This window comes from Syngnathus floridae, chromosome 15, assembly GCF_059516105.1.
Source record: "Syngnathus floridae isolate MCC-2025c chromosome 15, RoL_Sflo_1.0, whole genome shotgun sequence".
Taxonomy (NCBI): Eukaryota; Metazoa; Chordata; class Actinopteri; order Syngnathiformes; family Syngnathidae; genus Syngnathus; species Syngnathus floridae.
The window spans coordinates 12,232,080-12,251,117 of NC_142427.1; the positions used below are offsets into that span (position 1 = coordinate 12,232,080).

At 42.7% G+C, this 19,038-nt stretch overlaps 2 protein-coding genes across 5 annotated transcripts in view; one reads left to right on the top strand and one right to left on the bottom strand.

Annotated features, from left to right (window-relative positions):
• The window catches only part of robo3 (roundabout, axon guidance receptor, homolog 3 (Drosophila)), a 64,451-nt gene that overhangs the window by 403 nt on the left and 45,010 nt on the right, over window positions 1-19,038 (top strand). For all 3 annotated transcript variants that reach the window (XM_088398081.1, XM_088398079.1, XM_088398080.1), the window contains exon 2: window positions 16,398-16,569. The gene's annotated coding sequence lies outside the window, so the exon portion shown is untranslated. The remainder of the gene's footprint in view (window positions 1-16,397; window positions 16,570-19,038) is intronic.
• Window positions 506-18,158, bottom strand: esama (endothelial cell adhesion molecule a). 2 transcript variants are annotated; one of them, XM_088398085.1, is made up of 7 exons: window positions 17,714-18,158; window positions 3,748-3,902; window positions 3,457-3,658; window positions 3,234-3,389; window positions 3,035-3,157; window positions 2,707-2,842; window positions 506-2,256 (listed from the first exon to the last, which is right to left on the bottom strand). In XM_088398085.1, exons 1-7 carry the CDS (start codon window positions 17,772-17,774, stop codon window positions 1,818-1,820), a joined length of 1,272 nt encoding a protein of 423 aa, XP_088254211.1. In that variant the 5' UTR covers window positions 17,775-18,158; the 3' UTR covers window positions 506-1,817. The 2 variants fall into 2 exon arrangements, with proteins under 2 accessions (XP_088254211.1, XP_088254209.1); XM_088398083.1 differs by having other exon boundaries at window positions 506-2,355.

Genomic DNA, 19,038 nt, shown 5'->3' on the forward strand with positions numbered 1-19,038 from the left:
TAATTTGACTGCAGTGCTTGTTTACAAGACGTGTTCATGAATATTGTGAGGGGATTTATTTTGTTGCGTGTTATGTATGGTTGTCAATCCAAAAGTTTGTGGCCAAAGTAAACACTACGCCGCTTAAAAACTACAAAAATGTCTTGACAGGGGTGCGACCTACCGCTTAAAAACTACAAACATGTCTGACAGGGGTGTGACCTACCGCTTAAAAACTACAAACATGTCTGACAGGGGTGTGACCTACCGCTTTAAAACTACAAACATGTCTGACCGGGGTGCGACCTATTAGAATTTGCATTTAAAGAGACCGCATCAAAACGGCTTGCTCTGAGCCGCTCCTCCCTCACGTCGTTCCACATGATATAGACCAGAACTGAATGAGTAAAATGTTTACTAATACACGCACACAACATAAATGTTAATCAACAAAATATAAGATTGGCAGGCTGCAGCTCACAAAGTCAATTGTGTTGATGCAGCGCGCACACACACGCACGCTCGCTTCTCTTAGAATTTTTAATTGAAAATATTATACAAAGCATTTTTACAAAGAAGAATATGGAAGATACAAGTGCACATCTTGTTTAAAACTGAGACCACCGTTAGCAATAAACACATTTGGCCTCCAGTTTGTCCACAGTAGTTTATCCATTTTAGTTGATAGCACTTCAGTTCAAAAGAAAATAAAAACAATCGATCATAAAAAACGTAGTTTCTTTAGAACATCCAAAAATACTGTTGGAGATGTTTTAAATCAATTCTATTGTTCGCAATGCAGTTTGAAATTTCAAATACTGACTTTGATGAATTGTAGCTGCATTTATATAATCAAAGTAGTTCTTCTCATCAAACATGTTTCTTTTCATTCTTGCACAGCGTTGGGATAAAATCAATGAACAATTTCACTTCCAGAAGGGGCCAGTACAATGCCAGTGTCAAGACAACATAGAATATTGGATCGTTTTATACAATGCCGCACACATTTAATACATTTTTTTTTTTAACCATATAGAAATGTTTTTACTGAAAAGAAGTTCAAACAAAGCATGTAATGAACATAAGTATTTGTACTGTTTTTCTTTGGTTCAGTGTCCAGTGTTCAAGGCAGAAATAACTTAACACATAATCTCAGTTTATACCCGCATTACTGTTGCAGCTTTCATACTTTTCTCACTGTAACAATAACAAAAATAAAATAAATAGCATATTTACATTTCTTGTGCTGCTTGCAAATAAAATGGTGGTTACTTAAAATAACTTTGTCACTACGTCAGGGGGGATTACGACGTTTGTACAACTTTGCTGCAATGCCCTCAAGATTTATTTGTAATAGTTTTAACATTTAACGGCTCGGCATCTTTTGTTTTGTTTTGTCTTTTTCACTTAACAAGTGACATTTCACAATTGTAGGTGGAGTCGCTGAAGCTTAACAGCTAACAAAACATGAAGGCCTCCATGTGTCAAGTTACAACTGAGCAACCCAAAATAGTGCTCTGCTTATAAAGTAGCTGAATAAATGTGTTCAAATGGTTAGAAGCGAAAACAAAAGAAACTATATCGGAAACATAACAAATAAAAGCTGTTGAAATTGAATGACACAATAAAAAAAATATAAAAATTGTAAGGTAGAAAAGATTGAACAATGTAGCTAGCCATACAGTGCGTAATGAATATAAATAAAATATTTAAACCAGGAGTGAGTCCTAAACTCTTAATAAGCTTTGCTAAATACTAAGAACCCAGTCAGTCCTCCATGAAAAAGAACTCCAGGTGAACCCTTCCAGGAAGGTAAAGGGGACTTTAGGTCATGGCTATTAGACAAGAGATCCAGCCTGGTTCTGCGCAGGCACCATAATGGGCACCCCACCCATGCGGCTGAAGTTGGAGCCTGTGAGTGTGGACGAGGGAAGTGGCGGAGGTGGCGGAGTGGCCTGGACTTGGAACTGAGGAGGATGGCTAAAGGTTTGCGGGAGCATCTGCGCCTGCGGCAGCTGGGTGTAACGTTCCGGTCTGGCTTGGGACCCCCCGTTGGCCTCCGAAGAGTCGCGCGGTAGGGTGGCGTCGCTGTTGTAGCCGTAGTGCGTCGGGGTGGACACTCCCTGATGGCGGGAAGGACGGTAGCCGGCTACGCTGCCGGTGGCCGTGACCACGGAGGCCGTGTCGGACGGAGGGCGCTGGGGGTACTGCTGCAAATGCTGCTGCTGCTGCTGGTGGTGGTGGTGGTGGTTGTTGTGTTGCTCTCTGTGTTGCGGGCTGGAAGCGATGGAGGACAAGGTGCCGTTCTTTGAGATGATATCGGAACCCATTCCACTTTTAGCCCAGGACACGCGTTTGGGAGCCTGAGCATCCTCTCTGAATTGTGGACAAAGGTGTGAAGCAAAGTTTGGTTGACTCTGAAATCTCTTCTGTCGTTCTTGTCATTTAGTGGCCCCGAGATCCAGAAGTTGCCACTGGATCAGAGCAGTTAATATGCCATCAAATTAGGTGTTTCATTTGATTTTGGTTGGATTCGGTAGGATGGATTATTTTTATTCTTTGGCATTTGACCCAACCTAAGACTGACTTTGTTCTTGTTCCATTGGTGTCTACTTTATGTGTATCTGACTAATATTATTCACGCACTGCCACTGGAAGTTTTTTTTTTTTTGATAGCTAGGTGCAATAACTTTACGCTGACTCTTCTGTCAGTCTTGTCCAACTCACTTGATTTCATTAGCCAGGTCATCTTCATTGTCCCGTTGCTTCTTCTTCTTAAGGAAAAACACGAAAATGAGTAAAAGGCAGAGGATGCCAACCACTGTGCCCACAGTGGCGCCAACAATCACTCCAACTTTATTGGCTGTAGAGAAAATCAGAGCTCACAACAAATACGTACATGGAGAATAAAATGCATCAAACAGAAGATGGTTTCAAAGGCTCAAGTGAGATGACAAGCTGGTTTGTATTTAGTCAATGATCTGTTCGACATCGTACTTGGATCAAAAGTACTGCATTGTAACTGGATGGTAATAATAGTAACACTTTTACATACGGTCGGAAATCTCCAGGTTGATGAAGCAGATTTCAGATCCCACTTCATTGCTGGCATTGCACACATACTTCCCTGACATGTTACTGCTCAGGTTACTCAGCTTCAGAATGCCCGTCTTCTCATCTAGAATGGCATTGAAATAGGACAAGCATCATGTAGGCGTGGATTCACAAAGTGGATGGACACGCTCTCTACTCACTCAGCATGGGTGAGAAGAAAACCTCCGAGGTGGGACTTGTTCTCCTCCACTTATACAATGGAATTGGCTTGCCGCTGTTGGACTTGCAGCTCAGAGTCACGTTTCCTTTCTGCACCGGTTCCCCTGATAAAGTGCACTTTGGGACAGCAGGGGGCACTGAAGAGCAAAGTGCGGAATCATCGGATCGGTCAAACAGTCCGTAGTTGGCTCCGTCCTTTCTTACCTTTGACATCCAGGCTGAGCTCGGCAGTGAGGCCAGGTTTATCCGGGATGATGACTTGGCAGATGTAACGTCCGGAATCCGACTCCCGGGTGTTGTTGATGAACAGAGACACGTCACGAGAGGGCATGGTAGAGGTGAACGCAACTCGGCCCTTGAACGCAGCACTCCCCACACTTATGGAGTCTTTCGTGTAAGCGATGACCTAAACGTGACCGAGAAACAGCAGAAAGACATTTCCGGAGCTTAGTCGTCTTCTACGGTTGCGCTGGTGGCGGCCAATTCATTTCTTACCAGGTGAGTGCTGTCAGAAACAAAGTTCCAGAGGATGGTGTTTGTGCTCAAGTCATCACCACCAGGCACCGTGTTGTATGAAGCCTTCAAGATGACCATTTGACCCTGCAGTACATCCATTTGAGTTTGGGCCATCAGGATCTCCGCCCAAACGCCTTCAGGGAAAAGAAACAAAAGGCCACACTCACGTTTTGGGAAGGAAGCGAGGACATTTAGAAATCCGACCACAAGGTCCGTTGACCCAATTCTAGCGCAAATGTCCTAGGCTGTAATGTAAAGGGAAATCCAGAGGGGGGCAGCGCAGAGCTGCAACACTCTCTCAATTGAAGGTCAGTGCAATAATATCAATCTCGGATGCAAACGTTTGACTGAAACGGTTTCATAAGATACTTCATCATCTTGCATGCACCGTACGTAGCAATGCGATGGGAGAAGCAAAAGTCTTTGATGGCATCAAATGTTGCAATCATCTTTAAATAAGCTCAAGTTGTCAGTCTCCCAAAAAGATGCCATGGACTTCATGCTGTTTCAAACATTCGGATCAATGGAACTGCAACATTGCCCCATGGAAAGAGATCTGAAGCGAGTAGGTGTAGCTATCACTTGCCTTGCCACTCTGGAGAGAAATGAAGCAGATCAGTGTCAGTGGAGAGTGACAATGTAGGCTTAACTCTCCAGATAATTGCATTAATTAAGTGCTATGACGCTCTAAACTATATTCGCGCGTTTACAAGCCAATATTTTGCAGGGAGGTGAAATATGAAATGTTTGACAATGAGGCTTGGGGAGATTTGCTGAACCCATGACCGAGAATGACGCATATCAAGTTGGATGCTGACAAAAAGAGGTTTAATCGGTCGGCAAAGGCTTTTTAAAGCATTGGGGTAAGACAGAGGTCGCCTGGCGTGACAGTGAATACATTAAGATTAAGTGACATGAACGAAAGCTTTTGCCCACCCACGATTATATCAAAAAGATCAAGTCAATGAATAAAAGGAAAAAATGCCATGAAGTGCCAGACGGCATGAAGGTGAGCATTTGACCGTGCGATTCGGGTGCGATGACAAACTGCAGTCTGGTGGACCAGTACAACGAGGCTAGAGATGAGCTTTACGCTTTGGGACACAATTCTTTGCTTATGTAAACTGGTTGTTGCAGCACCTGTCCTGGTGGCTGCTTTCACATGAGCTTGGCCGTGAACGTTTTAGTCGAGTGCGCTTACACGTGTTGTGCGACCACACAACAAGACAACTCGGGGAAAGAAGCTGCCACTTTTTGCTTACTCGCATTCAGCGAGGACATGGCCGTGTATGACCTCCATTGTGAAATTCTACTCAACCCTTGCTAGAACAACCTGTTGGAAATTTGATGTGGCACAGACCTTGTTGCCATCAAAACATGAGGGATGGGCTCTTTTTGGTGTAAGTCAATAAATTATAGCTGACAATACACGAGGTGGAGTCGTGAAGCATGAAAGAGTCATGAGCTTGAACGGAATCAAAATGCTACTTTCAGGAGAAACCTTCTCTGTCCAGGTGGACCAGCGCAACGGTTCAATGACTTGGTGCTTCCCGAGCTGTTGCTGTCATGCCTTGAAATTGAATGGAGTTGACGTGTTGCTAATGAGGACGCTGCTACGTACAATTGTTGGGAGAGGACATGCAGCGACACATCAGCGCTGACAATGAGATTAAAGTGTCATTGCGTTCCTCCGTTGAGTGAATTAGCTTCAGCGTCAAGTGTGTACTGTACACACGAGTTGCCTGCCCGCTGATTTTTTTTGGGAGGTGCAACATCAAGTGTTAGTATTTCCCTCCATGAAAGTATTTCCTGGCTGTGAACATGTGATCTTTTAAGCGCAAAGCTGGTGATTACAAGAACCGCTTGGCACTATCATTTGTTTATTTGGAGTGCAGATAAGGCATTATTTTGATGGCACCAATTTTTGCTTAGGGTGGAGTGGGTTGGTCACTTCCTCTGAAAATCTTATCAGGGACTTTGTAGTCAACAGTGGCTTCTATTTATTAGATGTACAAGGTACCATGAGGACATTATTGGAAACGTTTTGTTAAATAGGACTTCATGTATTAAATCTATATTTTAAATCTCATCCGATATATATCATGTGGATTAAATCTTCATTCGTTGACATTCAAACGTTGACAAAACCATTATGAACTATTGTACTGTTCATCCTGACTTGAGGCTACTAAAAAAAGAGCCTTTTTTTTGTTTTCTTTCCCCAGTGCATCTTTAGCAACACATTTGACATAGTCAGAAGAAAAGGTATTTCATCATAAGGCAGCACGATTGAGCAATTGGGTCCCAATTGTATTTTTTACATCATACGAAGAAGGCCCTGGCAGCGAGGAAGCTTTTATAACGATCCCAATGTAGCACTTTGGGGATTTGAATGAATCCAAGGCCATTTTCTAGATCTCCCCACTCACTGGAGCCCCAAAACACATGTGATGTCAAATTAATCTCATTATAGTGACGCATATATCTTCAGATGATTTTCAAAATTCTATTATTGTTTTGTTCATCACGGCCAATGCAGGAGTGTGCAATCACATGCACACGGTTCAGGGCTGGAAAGTCATCATCTGATAACTATGCGATTGTATTTTTTTCCATTCTAATTAAAGGGGAGACAGAGCAGCAGCCATTTGAGGGAGAGGGGCAAAACATGTTTAAGATGGCGGAGGGCTTGGGATCAATCATTTGACTGCTGCTTGTGATTTGAAATGCAGATTTGATCATGTGTTTATGTAGAAGCTTTTCCACTCACTGATGGAATGTTTGAACATCCTGCTGTATTTGGAATTTGTGCTGCAATATCTACATTCGCCCTGCAAACTAAATGCCAAGTGAAATATCGATTTTTGTCCTTGTACGCGCTTTATCTTGATTCCGATTTCCATACATACATTTAAGTGTGGATGAGTCATGTACAACTAACTCGTTGAGACAAGTCAAATGTATTTACAATGGAAAGAAATAGTTTCAGCCTCTTTTCCATATCAAAGAACTTTCTTCAGGTATAAGAGCAAAGGCACCATTCTGCTAGTGTGACACCAGCGCCGTATATATTGTGTACATAACAAATAACAGGTCGTTCGTGAAAAAGCTTCCATCTGAACCATTAAGCCGTCGAGAAATAAATAGAATGCAACCTTAGCCCGACCAGTAGCTTGTATCGGGTTAATCGGCAGCATTCTGAAAAAAGCACAACCGCGTTCAGCATTTATTTCAAATCAGCTCATTTCTGTCGGACACCCTGTAAGATGTGTAAGTTGGCGAGGCAGCGGGCCACAAACAAGTCATGTCTGTAAGCACACGGTTCTGTTGCATTTCAAAAGGATTTACCAACAGCAACGTTTGCTGGTTCTGTTCATAAAACTTTCTGCAATCCATAATGACGCGCTCTGGTCCTCCCAGTGAGCAATAAGCTCCGCCTCTTTTCACTGAGATGCTGCAGGCACAGATGCTAATATTTTCATCGCTGCATCTGTGTGAGTTGCCTCATTAGTGAGAGGAAAAAAAAAAAAGACTGATTATATATTCATATTACTTGCTAACAATCTTGCGGTTGTGCTTTCAAGTTCAATTTTGGTAGTTGAATAAATATGTTTTGAAATGAATAAACAATCTAGTTTATTAATCATGATCTCAATATTATTTAAAAAAAATCATGATTATGATAATTGCTCAACCCTACAATTCAATGCGTGTGAATTCAAAGGCCAAGGTTCTAAAAATGTATTCAAGGGCTTTTGCTCAGAGGTCATCATGACTATTTATAATGACGACCAAAATACAACAATGATAATCATTTAATTATATGGTCATGGCTGACATATAGTTAGGTCTGAGCTAGTGGGAGACCAGGTTCCGCTATTATAAACTTCTTTGAAAAGAGTGCAAAATTACCCCCCCGGCAACACTGTAATTCCAGTTATTGTGACTCTAATTATGTACCTTAGCGCAGCCAGCCTCCATTGCTGGAATATGATTGGATATTGCAGCACAAATGACACTGTGGACTTTAATAACACAGAGCACGGTATAGCCGTAACATTTGTCACTTTTTATGTCGTCCGCGCAAGAATACAATTCTTCCTTTCCACAAGTACTCTGGATAATACGCTAAGGGTGTCGCTCGGCATGGCGGCGGCGGCGGCGGCTTTAGCTCTGGTCTCTGCTGCACTCAGACTTGATTGGGTTGGATGGCGGAGCTGCCAGGACTCTGCTGCTATAAGCCTCAACACTACTAATCCTATCAGCGTTCAATGCTAGCTCGTGCTGCAGGTATGCAGGCGCGCTGCGCTCCCCAAGGAAACAATCACATCTGCTGTTGGGGAGGAGAGATGTTACCACCAGGAGGACGCCGCCACATCAATTAACAACTTGACTTTCCAAACACCAATGATGTTAATCCACTTTCTTGAACAGTTCATTCAAGCAAGTAGGAAAATAGATTTGAAAAAACGGACATCTTCCAAAAAAGTCATCCTTTCTGTTTCAAGAAGAACGCCATGAGATGATTGAAAAGGCTAGCGCTGCAGCAGAAAAGAAGGATCTACACTTTTCTTTTGAGTTTGGGGGGTGGACAATGAACAATACGGCCAGACTCCTGTTACCAAGCTGTGCGATTCTCAAGTGGAAAAGAAACAGGAGACAGGTTACAAGTCACAAACGCTCGCTTCATGAGGTCAGACCCCCGACCCCCCCCTTTGCCTCATTAACAAGTAGACGGTGGGGATCTAGTTGCAGGAAGGATGGGCGGAGTTCCGGCCGGCCACATGCAAACGCTGAATTTGAATCCAAAGATCACTTTAGTATCTCAAATATTAGCCTGTGCTTGCTGAGCAGCTCACGACCAACTCAACTTTGGTTCCATCACTTCTGCAACGACTCCGAGCGAGTGAGCGTTTCCTTGACACATTAGCGGGATGGAGTGCTTGGATAGAGAGGAGAGAATCATCAGGAAGAAGGAATGTTTCTGGAAGGCCTTATCTGAGCCCACCAGGCTGCTGGGATGGGAAGTGGAATGTCAGGAGGGAAAGAGGAAGTAGAACTACGCAAACACACACACACACACACACACAAAGGCAGCGAGCAGGCATGACTAGAGAGAGCCGTCCCAACCAGCACGTAGCCTTTCCTGCGTGATGTGACTTCTAGATTTGGCTTTTTTTCATGTCAAAAAAGGGCTAGCTATTTGGATATACTATACTAATAAACAATGTATTTTTAGGACTTTACAAAATTGCCTTCTGTCTAAATGTGTTATTTGGCGTACGTTTTGGAATATCAGACGTACGATTGGCCGACACCCCAGCGTCTGTCTATTGTGTCTATGTGCTGTCCTGCCTGTCGCATGTGCTGTGAAATAATGCATGGACTCCTGAGTAAGGCCACTTTCTCACTCTCATTTTCCTGAGTGGCCTAATAGTAAGTGGCCACAACAAGCAGCTCAACTTCAAGTCACAACAGAATCCATATTACTTTGGGGACAGACAGGTCCAGCTAATGGAACCCAGTAGGTCCATTTCGAGTGAAATGGCTGGATTTAGTGGCCATGGAGGGAATAAGGCAATCTGTGAACGCATGGCCATATTTGCTGACAGGGCAGGAAGTACAATGACGCCCGCCCGCCCGCCCGCCAGCCAGCCCCCCTGTGATGAAAATAACAACCAGCATCCATAATGGAAGACTCTATCCTTCTCCGTCTGCGCCTTCCGAGACCTTCCCTTTACTGTCAAGATTTGTTAGTGGCCCAATGCGTGCATCCCTTGAGAGAGTTGTGTGAACAAACACACGATTGTGATGAGATGAGATGAGATGATATCCTGTCGGGGTCTCGGAAGGTACGTACTTGACCTTGATCTGCCCACTCGTCCCTTGGGATAGGGTGAATGATCTCGTTCAATTTCAAGGGACATTCCACAAACAACCAAGCAATGCAGATGGATGGAGAGATTTGATATCATAGCCAGAATTTGGAACCGACCCCGAAAAGGAATTTAACAAGATGATATCTGTGATGGCTGTACAATGACAATCATATATCGTTTGGACACATTGTGGGAAAAGAGGAACCATTTCTCCATATTTGACAGTATTTCTGGGCGGAGAGTCCACCAAAGAATTTTTAGCAACAGTAACAAACCATTTGAAAAATGGATGGCGAAGAATGTGTCAAATTACAGATGGATATATTTCACAAGACAGTTTGTGTTCTTGCCGCTTGCCCAAAATTCAAGAAGCTGTGAAACTTTTGTTTCCTCTCTTGGAAAATGGCTTTTAGAAGAGCAACATTTGTTTGTCCAGTGCTAAATGGCACTGGCACAATCCCTTTGGTGACTTGTGTGCGCGTGGCGCCGTGCGCTAACCCGAGACGATGTGGCCATTCTGTTCGTGAGTCCTGCCGAGCGGCGAGGTAGCGAGAGTGCACGAGTCCCGTGATTCGAGGGGACACGCGGCCACTTGAGGGGCTGTGTGTGAATCGCCTTAAAGCAACGCAGCAGGGGGATACAATTCCAAGGTGCTACAACTGCCTGGAAATGAGCTCTTATATAAGCAACCTGTCCTTTGTGATCACCATCCCCCCCCCCCATTGCCACACATTTGAGACATTAATAAAAGATGTTTTCGATGTTTTCCCGCCGCAGCTACAATGAAGCGCCGAGTCAGACTTTCATGGGCAGTAAACAAAGCTGCTCTAATTGACGGGCTGTGAAAATGAAAATATAACATCAGCTAATGTTCACTGTGTGTGTGCCATGTCATTGTTGGTTGCGCCGTGTATGGGAGGACTCGAATTTGTTTTGGGCTGCAACACTCCCAAGTTTGCAAGCACTCATTTCTGGTTTGCTCGTTTACTACTCTTTTAGATGACACGTTTTTTTCCACAAACACATAATCCATAGATGAAATGCTCAGGACTATGATAAATAAATAAATGAGGAAAATATGGGACATAAATTGGCCCATCAACTCAAATGAAGTAATGAAATTGATTTATTAGAAGGGGATATGGTAGAAATAAACAAGTGTGTATCACCTCATTACATCTGTGCAACACACACACACGCACACAGAGATTCTTGTCTGGTCCAGTACTTAGGCCTGGTCCACCTCTCCGATTAACTGTAGCCTGCTAATTTGCTCCAATGTCAAGATTCCTCATAATCCCGCTCTAATCCTCACCGACTCGATTAAACAGTCAAATCTCCATCTGATGCAATCTTCATTTAACTTACTCCTTCCTTGTCCTCCTTTTCTCCCAGCGCAGTCCTTGACTGGGCAGAAAATCTTTGCTTTGTCTTCATTATTTTTCGCTATTCGCTTTAGCTCATTTTTTTCTTTCTGGCTCATAGGAACATGTAATAGTTAGCGGCCTGCATTTTCCAGAGAATGTCAAATTTGTAGTCGAGCATGATTTTAGACTCCACTTTTCTTCCGTGTTGCATGAGAATTCAATAAAGTGAATCTGAATTTGCTCTTTTCCTTATGACTCGTGACTGTAGCCTCAAAAACATGTTGCATTGAAATGAGGATTTTCATTTTTTATGACAGCGTGATGGAGATACTTAATAGGGCTTTTGTGTGCACGTGTGTATGCACACAAATGCATGTGTGTGTGCGCGCCTACTACAACCAATGCCTTTCTATTCTATCTATTGTATGTTGCAGCAAATGATAACGCAGACTCCCATAAATTACACAAATAGAAGTGCAGATGTTTTCAAAAATAATCCAGTGTAGGAGTCACAGTACAACAAGCAAGCACTCATTAGATTCAACGTTTCGGGTTAATGGCCCTCATGAATGGAAGGTTAAAAAAAAAAATCAGTGAATGCAATGACGAGTCACTAATGAAGGTTAAAATGATCAATGGGGACGCTGGACTGAGAGGAAAAAGGAAAAGCACCTCATTTACTGTTACCAGAGGAAAAATAAATAAATAAATATACTATCTATACACTATATATAATAAAAGTGCAGAACTGCTGACGAAAACCAAAATTTTGGAGCTTCAGGTGGTAAGTAAGCCTTATTGCAAATTTCCATATCAGTAAGAGTCAGCAAGCTGCTCAAGTTCAAACCTCAATGTAATCCTGATAGATCCTGTTTAGCATTCAGTTGAGAGACTTGGGTCTCTTCAAACATGCACGAGGAAAGATTATGAGGGCTTTCTGTGGCTCTCTACATGGAATAGTAGTTCTGCACTGAGTGATGGAGAAGAGCTAGTTTCCCTCACACTGCAAACACTCGGGGTGACGTCAAAGAATGAAGGCACAAAGAATTCTATTTTGGTCATTAGTTCCGCTGTTGTACACTTTCCTGCCAGGGGAGTTCTTGGTCCATTGTTATGGGCACAATTCTATAACATATCGTCACACGTTCAAGGAAAGCCATGTGATTGGTAAGCGGATGACAGATGTGTTTCTCAATACATGGTAGCTCGGTAATGACCTTTTCTTCATTTTTCAGTTCTAACAATTCAGTCATTTTGGTTTTCATTTTTCAGTCATAATAATAGTCATATTTTTTTTCTTTTTTTTTTCTTTTTTCATGAGGCTGACTAAAGGTTACGTTTAATTTTTTAGTTTTTTTAAGTGGCTATTGTTTAAACAAGAGGTGTGGTCCCTTGGACGGAGGGAAGTCGAACCCAATTAGAAAGGAGCATAAAAGCAGGATATTGCACTCTCATCTGTACTCTCTGTGTGTCAGAGAGAGAAGGAATACTACATAAGACAAAAGTAAGAATAAACAGCAATTGTTTATGAGTTAATGGTGACACTTGTGCAAGCCCTTCAGCCTTTATCGGTAACGCCGACATCAACTGAGCTCTCTCCTCAGAGTGCAATTGTGGATGACAGAAAAATAGCTAAGAGCTTATAATTACATGCACCACTCAGTGAGGTCAGAGATGAGAAAAGAGGAGGGAAGGATGGAGGTTCATCAAAAATACTGCCAGATAAACGCACAGTCATTTAGATGCCAACATTGGAGGTGGCCAATGAAAAGTGGCAATAAATAAAAAGAGACTGGTGCAACAAAGACCTTCCCTCGTGCTCTAACCCTCACGGCTGACCTGAGACACTGATGCTGATGAGATGCTGGAGCTGCAGCCCTCCCTCAGGAGAGATTGGATGGAGATGAGCACAAGGAGGAGGAGAAGCTGCCAAGAAAAAATAGGAAAAGAGCAGCACACGGAGGGACGGGAGGGGGGGGAGGAGGAGGAAGGTAATCATACTGATAAAAGACAAAAGAAATGCTTGTGTGTGTGCGTGCGTGTGCCGAAACATAAAAGAAGGCCGGCGGGGGGTGGGGGATCGTGACTAATATTAATTCAAATATATTTGTCATGCTAGCTGGAGTATAGAGGTAAGGTTGAGGCAGGAAAAAAATTGAAATACTATTTGAGGAAAAAGTCATGAAAAGTCAGGAGGCGAAGATCTGCGAACAAGAAAAAGTCTTTTTGGTTTCAGTCACTTTTTTTTTTCTCCCTCATTCAAGGCCAATGTGTTTGACATCGAAATTGTGTGACGGGAAGAACAAGGCAACAGACTTCCTCTCAAGGGGACACGGATGTCCTTGTGCTTAAGAGATTCATTCCCAAATCTGAGAGCATCGCCATATAAATAAATTACAATACCATGTTCGTGTTTTATATTTAATGAAGACTTGTGCTTCAACATTCAATTATCATTTATTGTTTGCTATGTGGAGGTGAATGCTCGCTCACTTCCTGTCTCCATTTGCTTAGAATGGTGACAATTCAGTTTGTCGGATTTATAGATCATTCGGTTCAGCTATATCTGTCTTAATATTCAAAAGAAGTACATCGTTAGAAATAATCACTCAATGTGTAGACACATTAAAAACAAACAAAGTGGTTTGTCATTGTATATTATTTTTTTCCCCCTTCATTTTGGATGCAGCAGATAAATATTTCAAACCCTTTTGGGGTGCATCTAATTGTGTGAAAGTGTTTCTTTGGTAGTTCTGCCTCAGTACAGCTCAAATGCCCCAAAGGCCTTTGCTTAATAGCCTGCTTGCAATGACTCTTTTTTTTTTTTTTTTTTCCACATTGTTGGTTGCCTGTTGACAGCACAAAATGTCTGCCTTGTACATTATACTTTTGGATATGGTGCGGATGGACATATATATAATTCAAAATGTTTTACTTGTTTCATTTATTATTATTATTGCAATTTGATATGACAAGCAGGGAAACAAAAAGGCAAATGTTATCCAAACAAATTGCTTCATGACGATACGACAGCAAGGAATGAACTGGCTAGAGGAATCCAGGATTGTGTCAATGTGCCTGATGTCATAAGTGCATCAGCCCCCCACCCCCCACTGAAATACCTCAAGTAAGAGTAATTGAACACAGCCTATGTTGTCTAAGCCAGTGCCCTCAATTCCCGTCTGCCATGGGCTTTATTAACTTTTTTTTTTTTGATGGACAGGTTCGAAGGGATGTAAGGTGGCAGTTGTTGTTGACTTGTGGTTGCAACATCTGTCCAAGCCACGGGCAGCTTGGATCGTTTGCTCACTCGACAATTCTTGCTTGTAAAATCTCTTATTTATTAATGCGACAGCAAAGTTAGAGGTATACAGTCCAATAAATTTCAGCATTTGCCACTTTGAATTTGACTCTTTCATTGGGCAAAGAACCTTCTATAGTAAAATTAATATAAAAAATAATTAAATACATTTTGTCTCACTATTATAGCGAGAACTCAAATATTTATTCAAAATCTGATATCTGGCGGTGCTTTTGAAAGTAGACTGACAAGCCAATTGAGTTGCCCGATGCAGTAAATAGTTATTCGTTAGGTCTAGTCAAAATATTGTCACGCCCAACTGTGTATTAGTATCTAGCGGCAGATTTGTCCTATAACTGTGGCTCAAGCTATGTTTTCCCCAAAACTGTGTGCATTGCATTTTTTTCTTTTTTTGCAGTGAGACGGAATCCTGAGGAACTATTATTAGTCAAATGACAACAATGTGCTTGAAATAACAATAGAGCCCCCAAAAATGTTTCTGCTAATGAAGTGAATTTGCAAAGCAAAATATCAAAACATCATCAAAGTGATAGACAGCGAGAAAGCCCCAAAATAGAAGAAGATAGGAAGTGTGTGTGCCTTTAAGAGGGTGCATAGACCAGAGTCTGAGGATGGGAAAGTCAAGTAGTAACTTTCTCATGACCCCAAAGAAGAGGCCTTTTCCTTCTGACTCCATGGATGGAGATGGGATGTCCTAGCAAAGATTCAGTCATCAATAGTTCTCTTCGCAGCGCTTCGATTCCATACCTCCGCTATTTTCAACAGGAGTGTTGATGTAAAAATGAGGTCAAAATATGAAAACCCTATTTAGTAGGATTCTGCTAATACCACCATGTTCCCCATGTAATATCGTGACATCATTAATCCGCTAAATGGGGCTTTAATTAAGGTGATCAAATTAGAGTAAGGTATTTAAGATGAAGATAATTACAATAACAGGCAATATGACGGAAAAGCGGATTTGGAAATATTTTTGAACTGCCGAAGAACGCCACAGCGAGGATGAACTTCTCCGACGTACTATATAACGACAAAGGATTACTACCGGCACGAGCGTTTGAAAGAGTCAAGTGGCCCGCAGGGAAAAAAAGTGCGCCGTTGTATTTCCGTGTCATTACGTATGTAACAATAAATCCCCCAATCCTTTCTCAAATCAAAATTGCACCAGTTGCTGGGGACACACATGAGGAGGACTGACTGCAGGCTTCAAACAGCCCTAATCCCAGCTCAAAGTGGAAAAGGAAAGGGGCTTTGCTACACATCCATTTCGTATTATTCCAAGAAATAGGCAATTAGCGATAAGGTTGTCAATTGAACGCACGGCGCTGCTGCCTTCTCTGACCTTTGCTGCCGTCGTAGCCTCGCGGGCGGGAGGGAGGGAGGGAGGGAGGGAGGGAGGGAGACGCAAGATTTGTCAAATGTGACGGTTGAAAAACTTGTCATCGAATATGACAAGTAGGCGTTCTAAGTTAGAACGGGTGAGGGATCAGTGTCCTACAAGTGTGTTTAGAAAAATACATGAAGCTAAAAATAACTTTCAACCCCCTCACTCGTAAATCACTGAGGGTTGCCACAGACAATCTGCAGGGGAAATGAAGCTTTGCCCTCCTCATCCCAATGGAGCCTTTGAAGCTTCTGCGGATTGACCTTGTTAAATAAGTAAAGTCCATCGTGGACCCACCTGGAAAACAAATGAAGATGTGCTTTTGCCAGATGCTATGGCCACCAGAAAAAAGTACCATATTTCATCAGCCGCTAAAATATGGATTATAAATGATTAAGGATGGAATCAACTATAGCGTAGGCGGCAAACTCGGGGCACGGGGGCCATACACGGCCCGCCACATCATTGAAGACAAATTGTGTATCTGGCTTTAGCCATGATGTCTTTAAAACTGTTGTGCAATGTTTAATTTCCATTATTGACGCAATGCCTTGCAAGTGTGACAAAGAATGTATTGTGTCATATTAATCAGGAAGTAGCCAAAATATTCTCTGTTCCTTTTTTTTGGGGGGGGGGGAACAAAATCACAAATTCAGGTCTTATCTTGTATGTTGCAGGACGTTTGCTCACTTCCTGCTCTAATGCACACGTCAACAACATGGTCTTAAGGAGCACTGAGCCTTCCTTCCTGTATCCAAAGGCCACCATTCATGAGTACTTCCTCCATGGATCCTGCCTGCCTGGTCTCTAACTGTTCCGGACACACCTGCAGAACAACTGATTGTCAAGGTCAGCGACTGTGAGTCCAATGTCCCGTTGTGTGTATGTGCGTGTGCCGCAACACTCAATCACCACCTGCCGGTAAATGACCAGAGTCGTTTCTGAGTAAATTGTACCTGCAAAATAGCCCAGAGGTGATTTATCTAATGGAGTCCTCATGGTGGGAAGAATCAGGTAGCAGGTGATCTGCTTCCCTCCATCAGGAGGAGGAGCAAGCCAGCCAGCCTGAGATTGCCCGTGTCAGCTCATGACATTGTTTTGGCAACAGTGTAGAAAATGGACACTTTAAGCAGCCAAAAGAAAGCGCAAGGAAAATGCGCTGTGCTCCGTAGCTTTCATGCCTAAGAGTCACCGGCTGGCTGGCTGGCTGGCTGGCTGGCTGGCTTGTCTCTTGAAAGTTGAAACTAAGTGTCCTAGTTAGCCCACATGAGAATTGGATCGTTTTGTAATACAAGTTTATTCTAAAAGCATTCCGAGCTCGTATCAGTGCAACATTTTGCTCAGCCAAAATGGCCACCCTTAAAACATGATACTATGTACAGAATTATGAACATGAAACAAAAGCTCCCATTGGGATTTTTGTTGTTAAAACAGCAGCAGCAGGATGTTGGAAATGACCTTGCCATCTAGTCTATGGGGAAAAAAAACACTACATGGAAATTTACTGAAGAGAAATAAATCATGTCAGTGAAAAACCAAGACAAATGATCATTTTCTCAGACAGGCCTCCAAAATGAATAATTGATGGCTTGTCGTTCATAAAACATTTGGAAAAAATCTTCAGTATCTGTACCATGTCCCCATTTTTGAAAGATGACGGACCGGGGGGGCTGCGGGCTGCGTTTACATATAGTTATCAAGCAAAGTAGGAGTTTTAATACGTTGCTCAAGAGAGTGGCGGATGAGCCAATGTTGCAGAAGCTATAAAGGGATTATTCGTCCCTGGAAGACATAATCATGTTTAACACATTTTTGCCCAAATCCTGACAAATACTTTTTTTTTTTTAATTTAAATATATCCCTCCACCCACTGGCACGCCCAGCAAAAATACAATTTCAGTTTTTTTTTTTTCATATTCTTCTTCTTCTCCTCGTATTACATGGCATTGTTTTTAGTATATTTGACACTTTATATATATTCCATTTTGCTTACCTGACAACCCCAACAGGCAGGTAAATGACAGCACAGTAAGTTTCCACAAAGTAGCCTCCATGTTTCAGGTCGCCACAGTCTCGCAGTCCTTCCTTCAGGCAGTCTCGGGTGCTCTCTCTCTCTCTCTCTCTCTCGCTCTCTCTCTCTTTTTCTCTTCCCTCCTTTTCTTGGTGGGCTCGGGCACAGCACTCCGGGTGCTTGGCTCTGCCACAGGTAGGTGTCAGATGGTTAAGGGACACTTCAGGTGAGGAAATAGGGAAGCCACCTGAGACACCCTCAGTCCAGCAATGATTGATTGGCTCTCGACTGTAAAGAAAGGTGGAGGAAAAAGTTAAAAGGCGATGGATCACCAGCTTCACCACCGGGACGTCCGCTTAAAACGTCCGCGTCGTGCGCTAGACCTCTCTCACAGATGTAGGAACGAGAAACTCGGCAACTTGTCGTCGCCGTGTTCTTTACAGTGAGGGGAGGGGGAGAGAGAGAGAGAGAGAGAGAGAGAGAGAGAGAGAGGGGAGGGACTGAGAGAGAGGGACAGAGAGAGCTACTGTAGCTTGAGCCTGCAGAAATTTGCCCAAAAAAATGCCTTTTTATTGAAAACAAAGTGACAGCATATTTCCATAAATGTTTCAACTTGATGTTCAGGCCTATCAAGCGATGGAGAACAACAGGTGCAGTGGTGTAACCAAATAAACATAATTCAAGTGCAAGATACCTTCATAAATAGATACATCAATCGTAAGCAAAGGCAAAAATGCTTTTGTGGTAAAAGCAACAGTTTTCCAGATGAGCCCCCAGCCAATGTCAAAATGTGAAGAGACCTATGGTGGGTCACACAAGTGGGTCAGAGTGCCTTCATTTCATTTTTCTAAGGTTAACATGTTGTGCTGGCAACAGAGCTGATGCTAATGCAGGACGATTGCGCAATTATCAAAGGTGAATATGGGTTAATGTCGGGAAGAACTCGCAGGAAACGGGCATCTATTTGAGGATAAGATGGATTGTTTTGGAAATTTAAACGGCAATTTGGAGCTCCAAATAAACTATTTTTTTTAGGAAGGTAAAGGGAAATTATTTGGACAAGTATGAAGGGCGGACTGGCAAACTGTGACCACCTCTGCTTTTTACTTACCTCGGTTAAGAGCTGGGTTGTTTTGACAGTGGTACTCCGCAGCAGTACTATCACGTCCGACTTATTTCCAGGAGCAGCAAGCCTACAATATATTGCTAAATTAATGAAGGGGGCAGGGAGGGAGGGAGGGAGGGAAGAAGTCATCCATTGAGTACAAAGCATCTAAGAAACAATTACATAACAAACATCCAATACA

Coding starts and splice junctions, on each gene's coding strand:
- esama (XM_088398083.1), bottom strand. CDS start 17,774: ATGGAGGCTACTTTGTGGAAACTTACTGTGCTGTCATTTACCTGCCTG. Junction 3,390..3,456: donor GCTCAGCCTGGATGTCAAAG/GTAAGAAAGGAC, acceptor TTTGCTCTTCAG/TGCCCCCTGCTGTCCCAAAG. Junction 2,843..3,034: donor CAACCTGGAGATTTCCGACC/GTATGTAAAAGT, acceptor TTTTCTCTACAG/CCAATAAAGTTGGAGTGATT.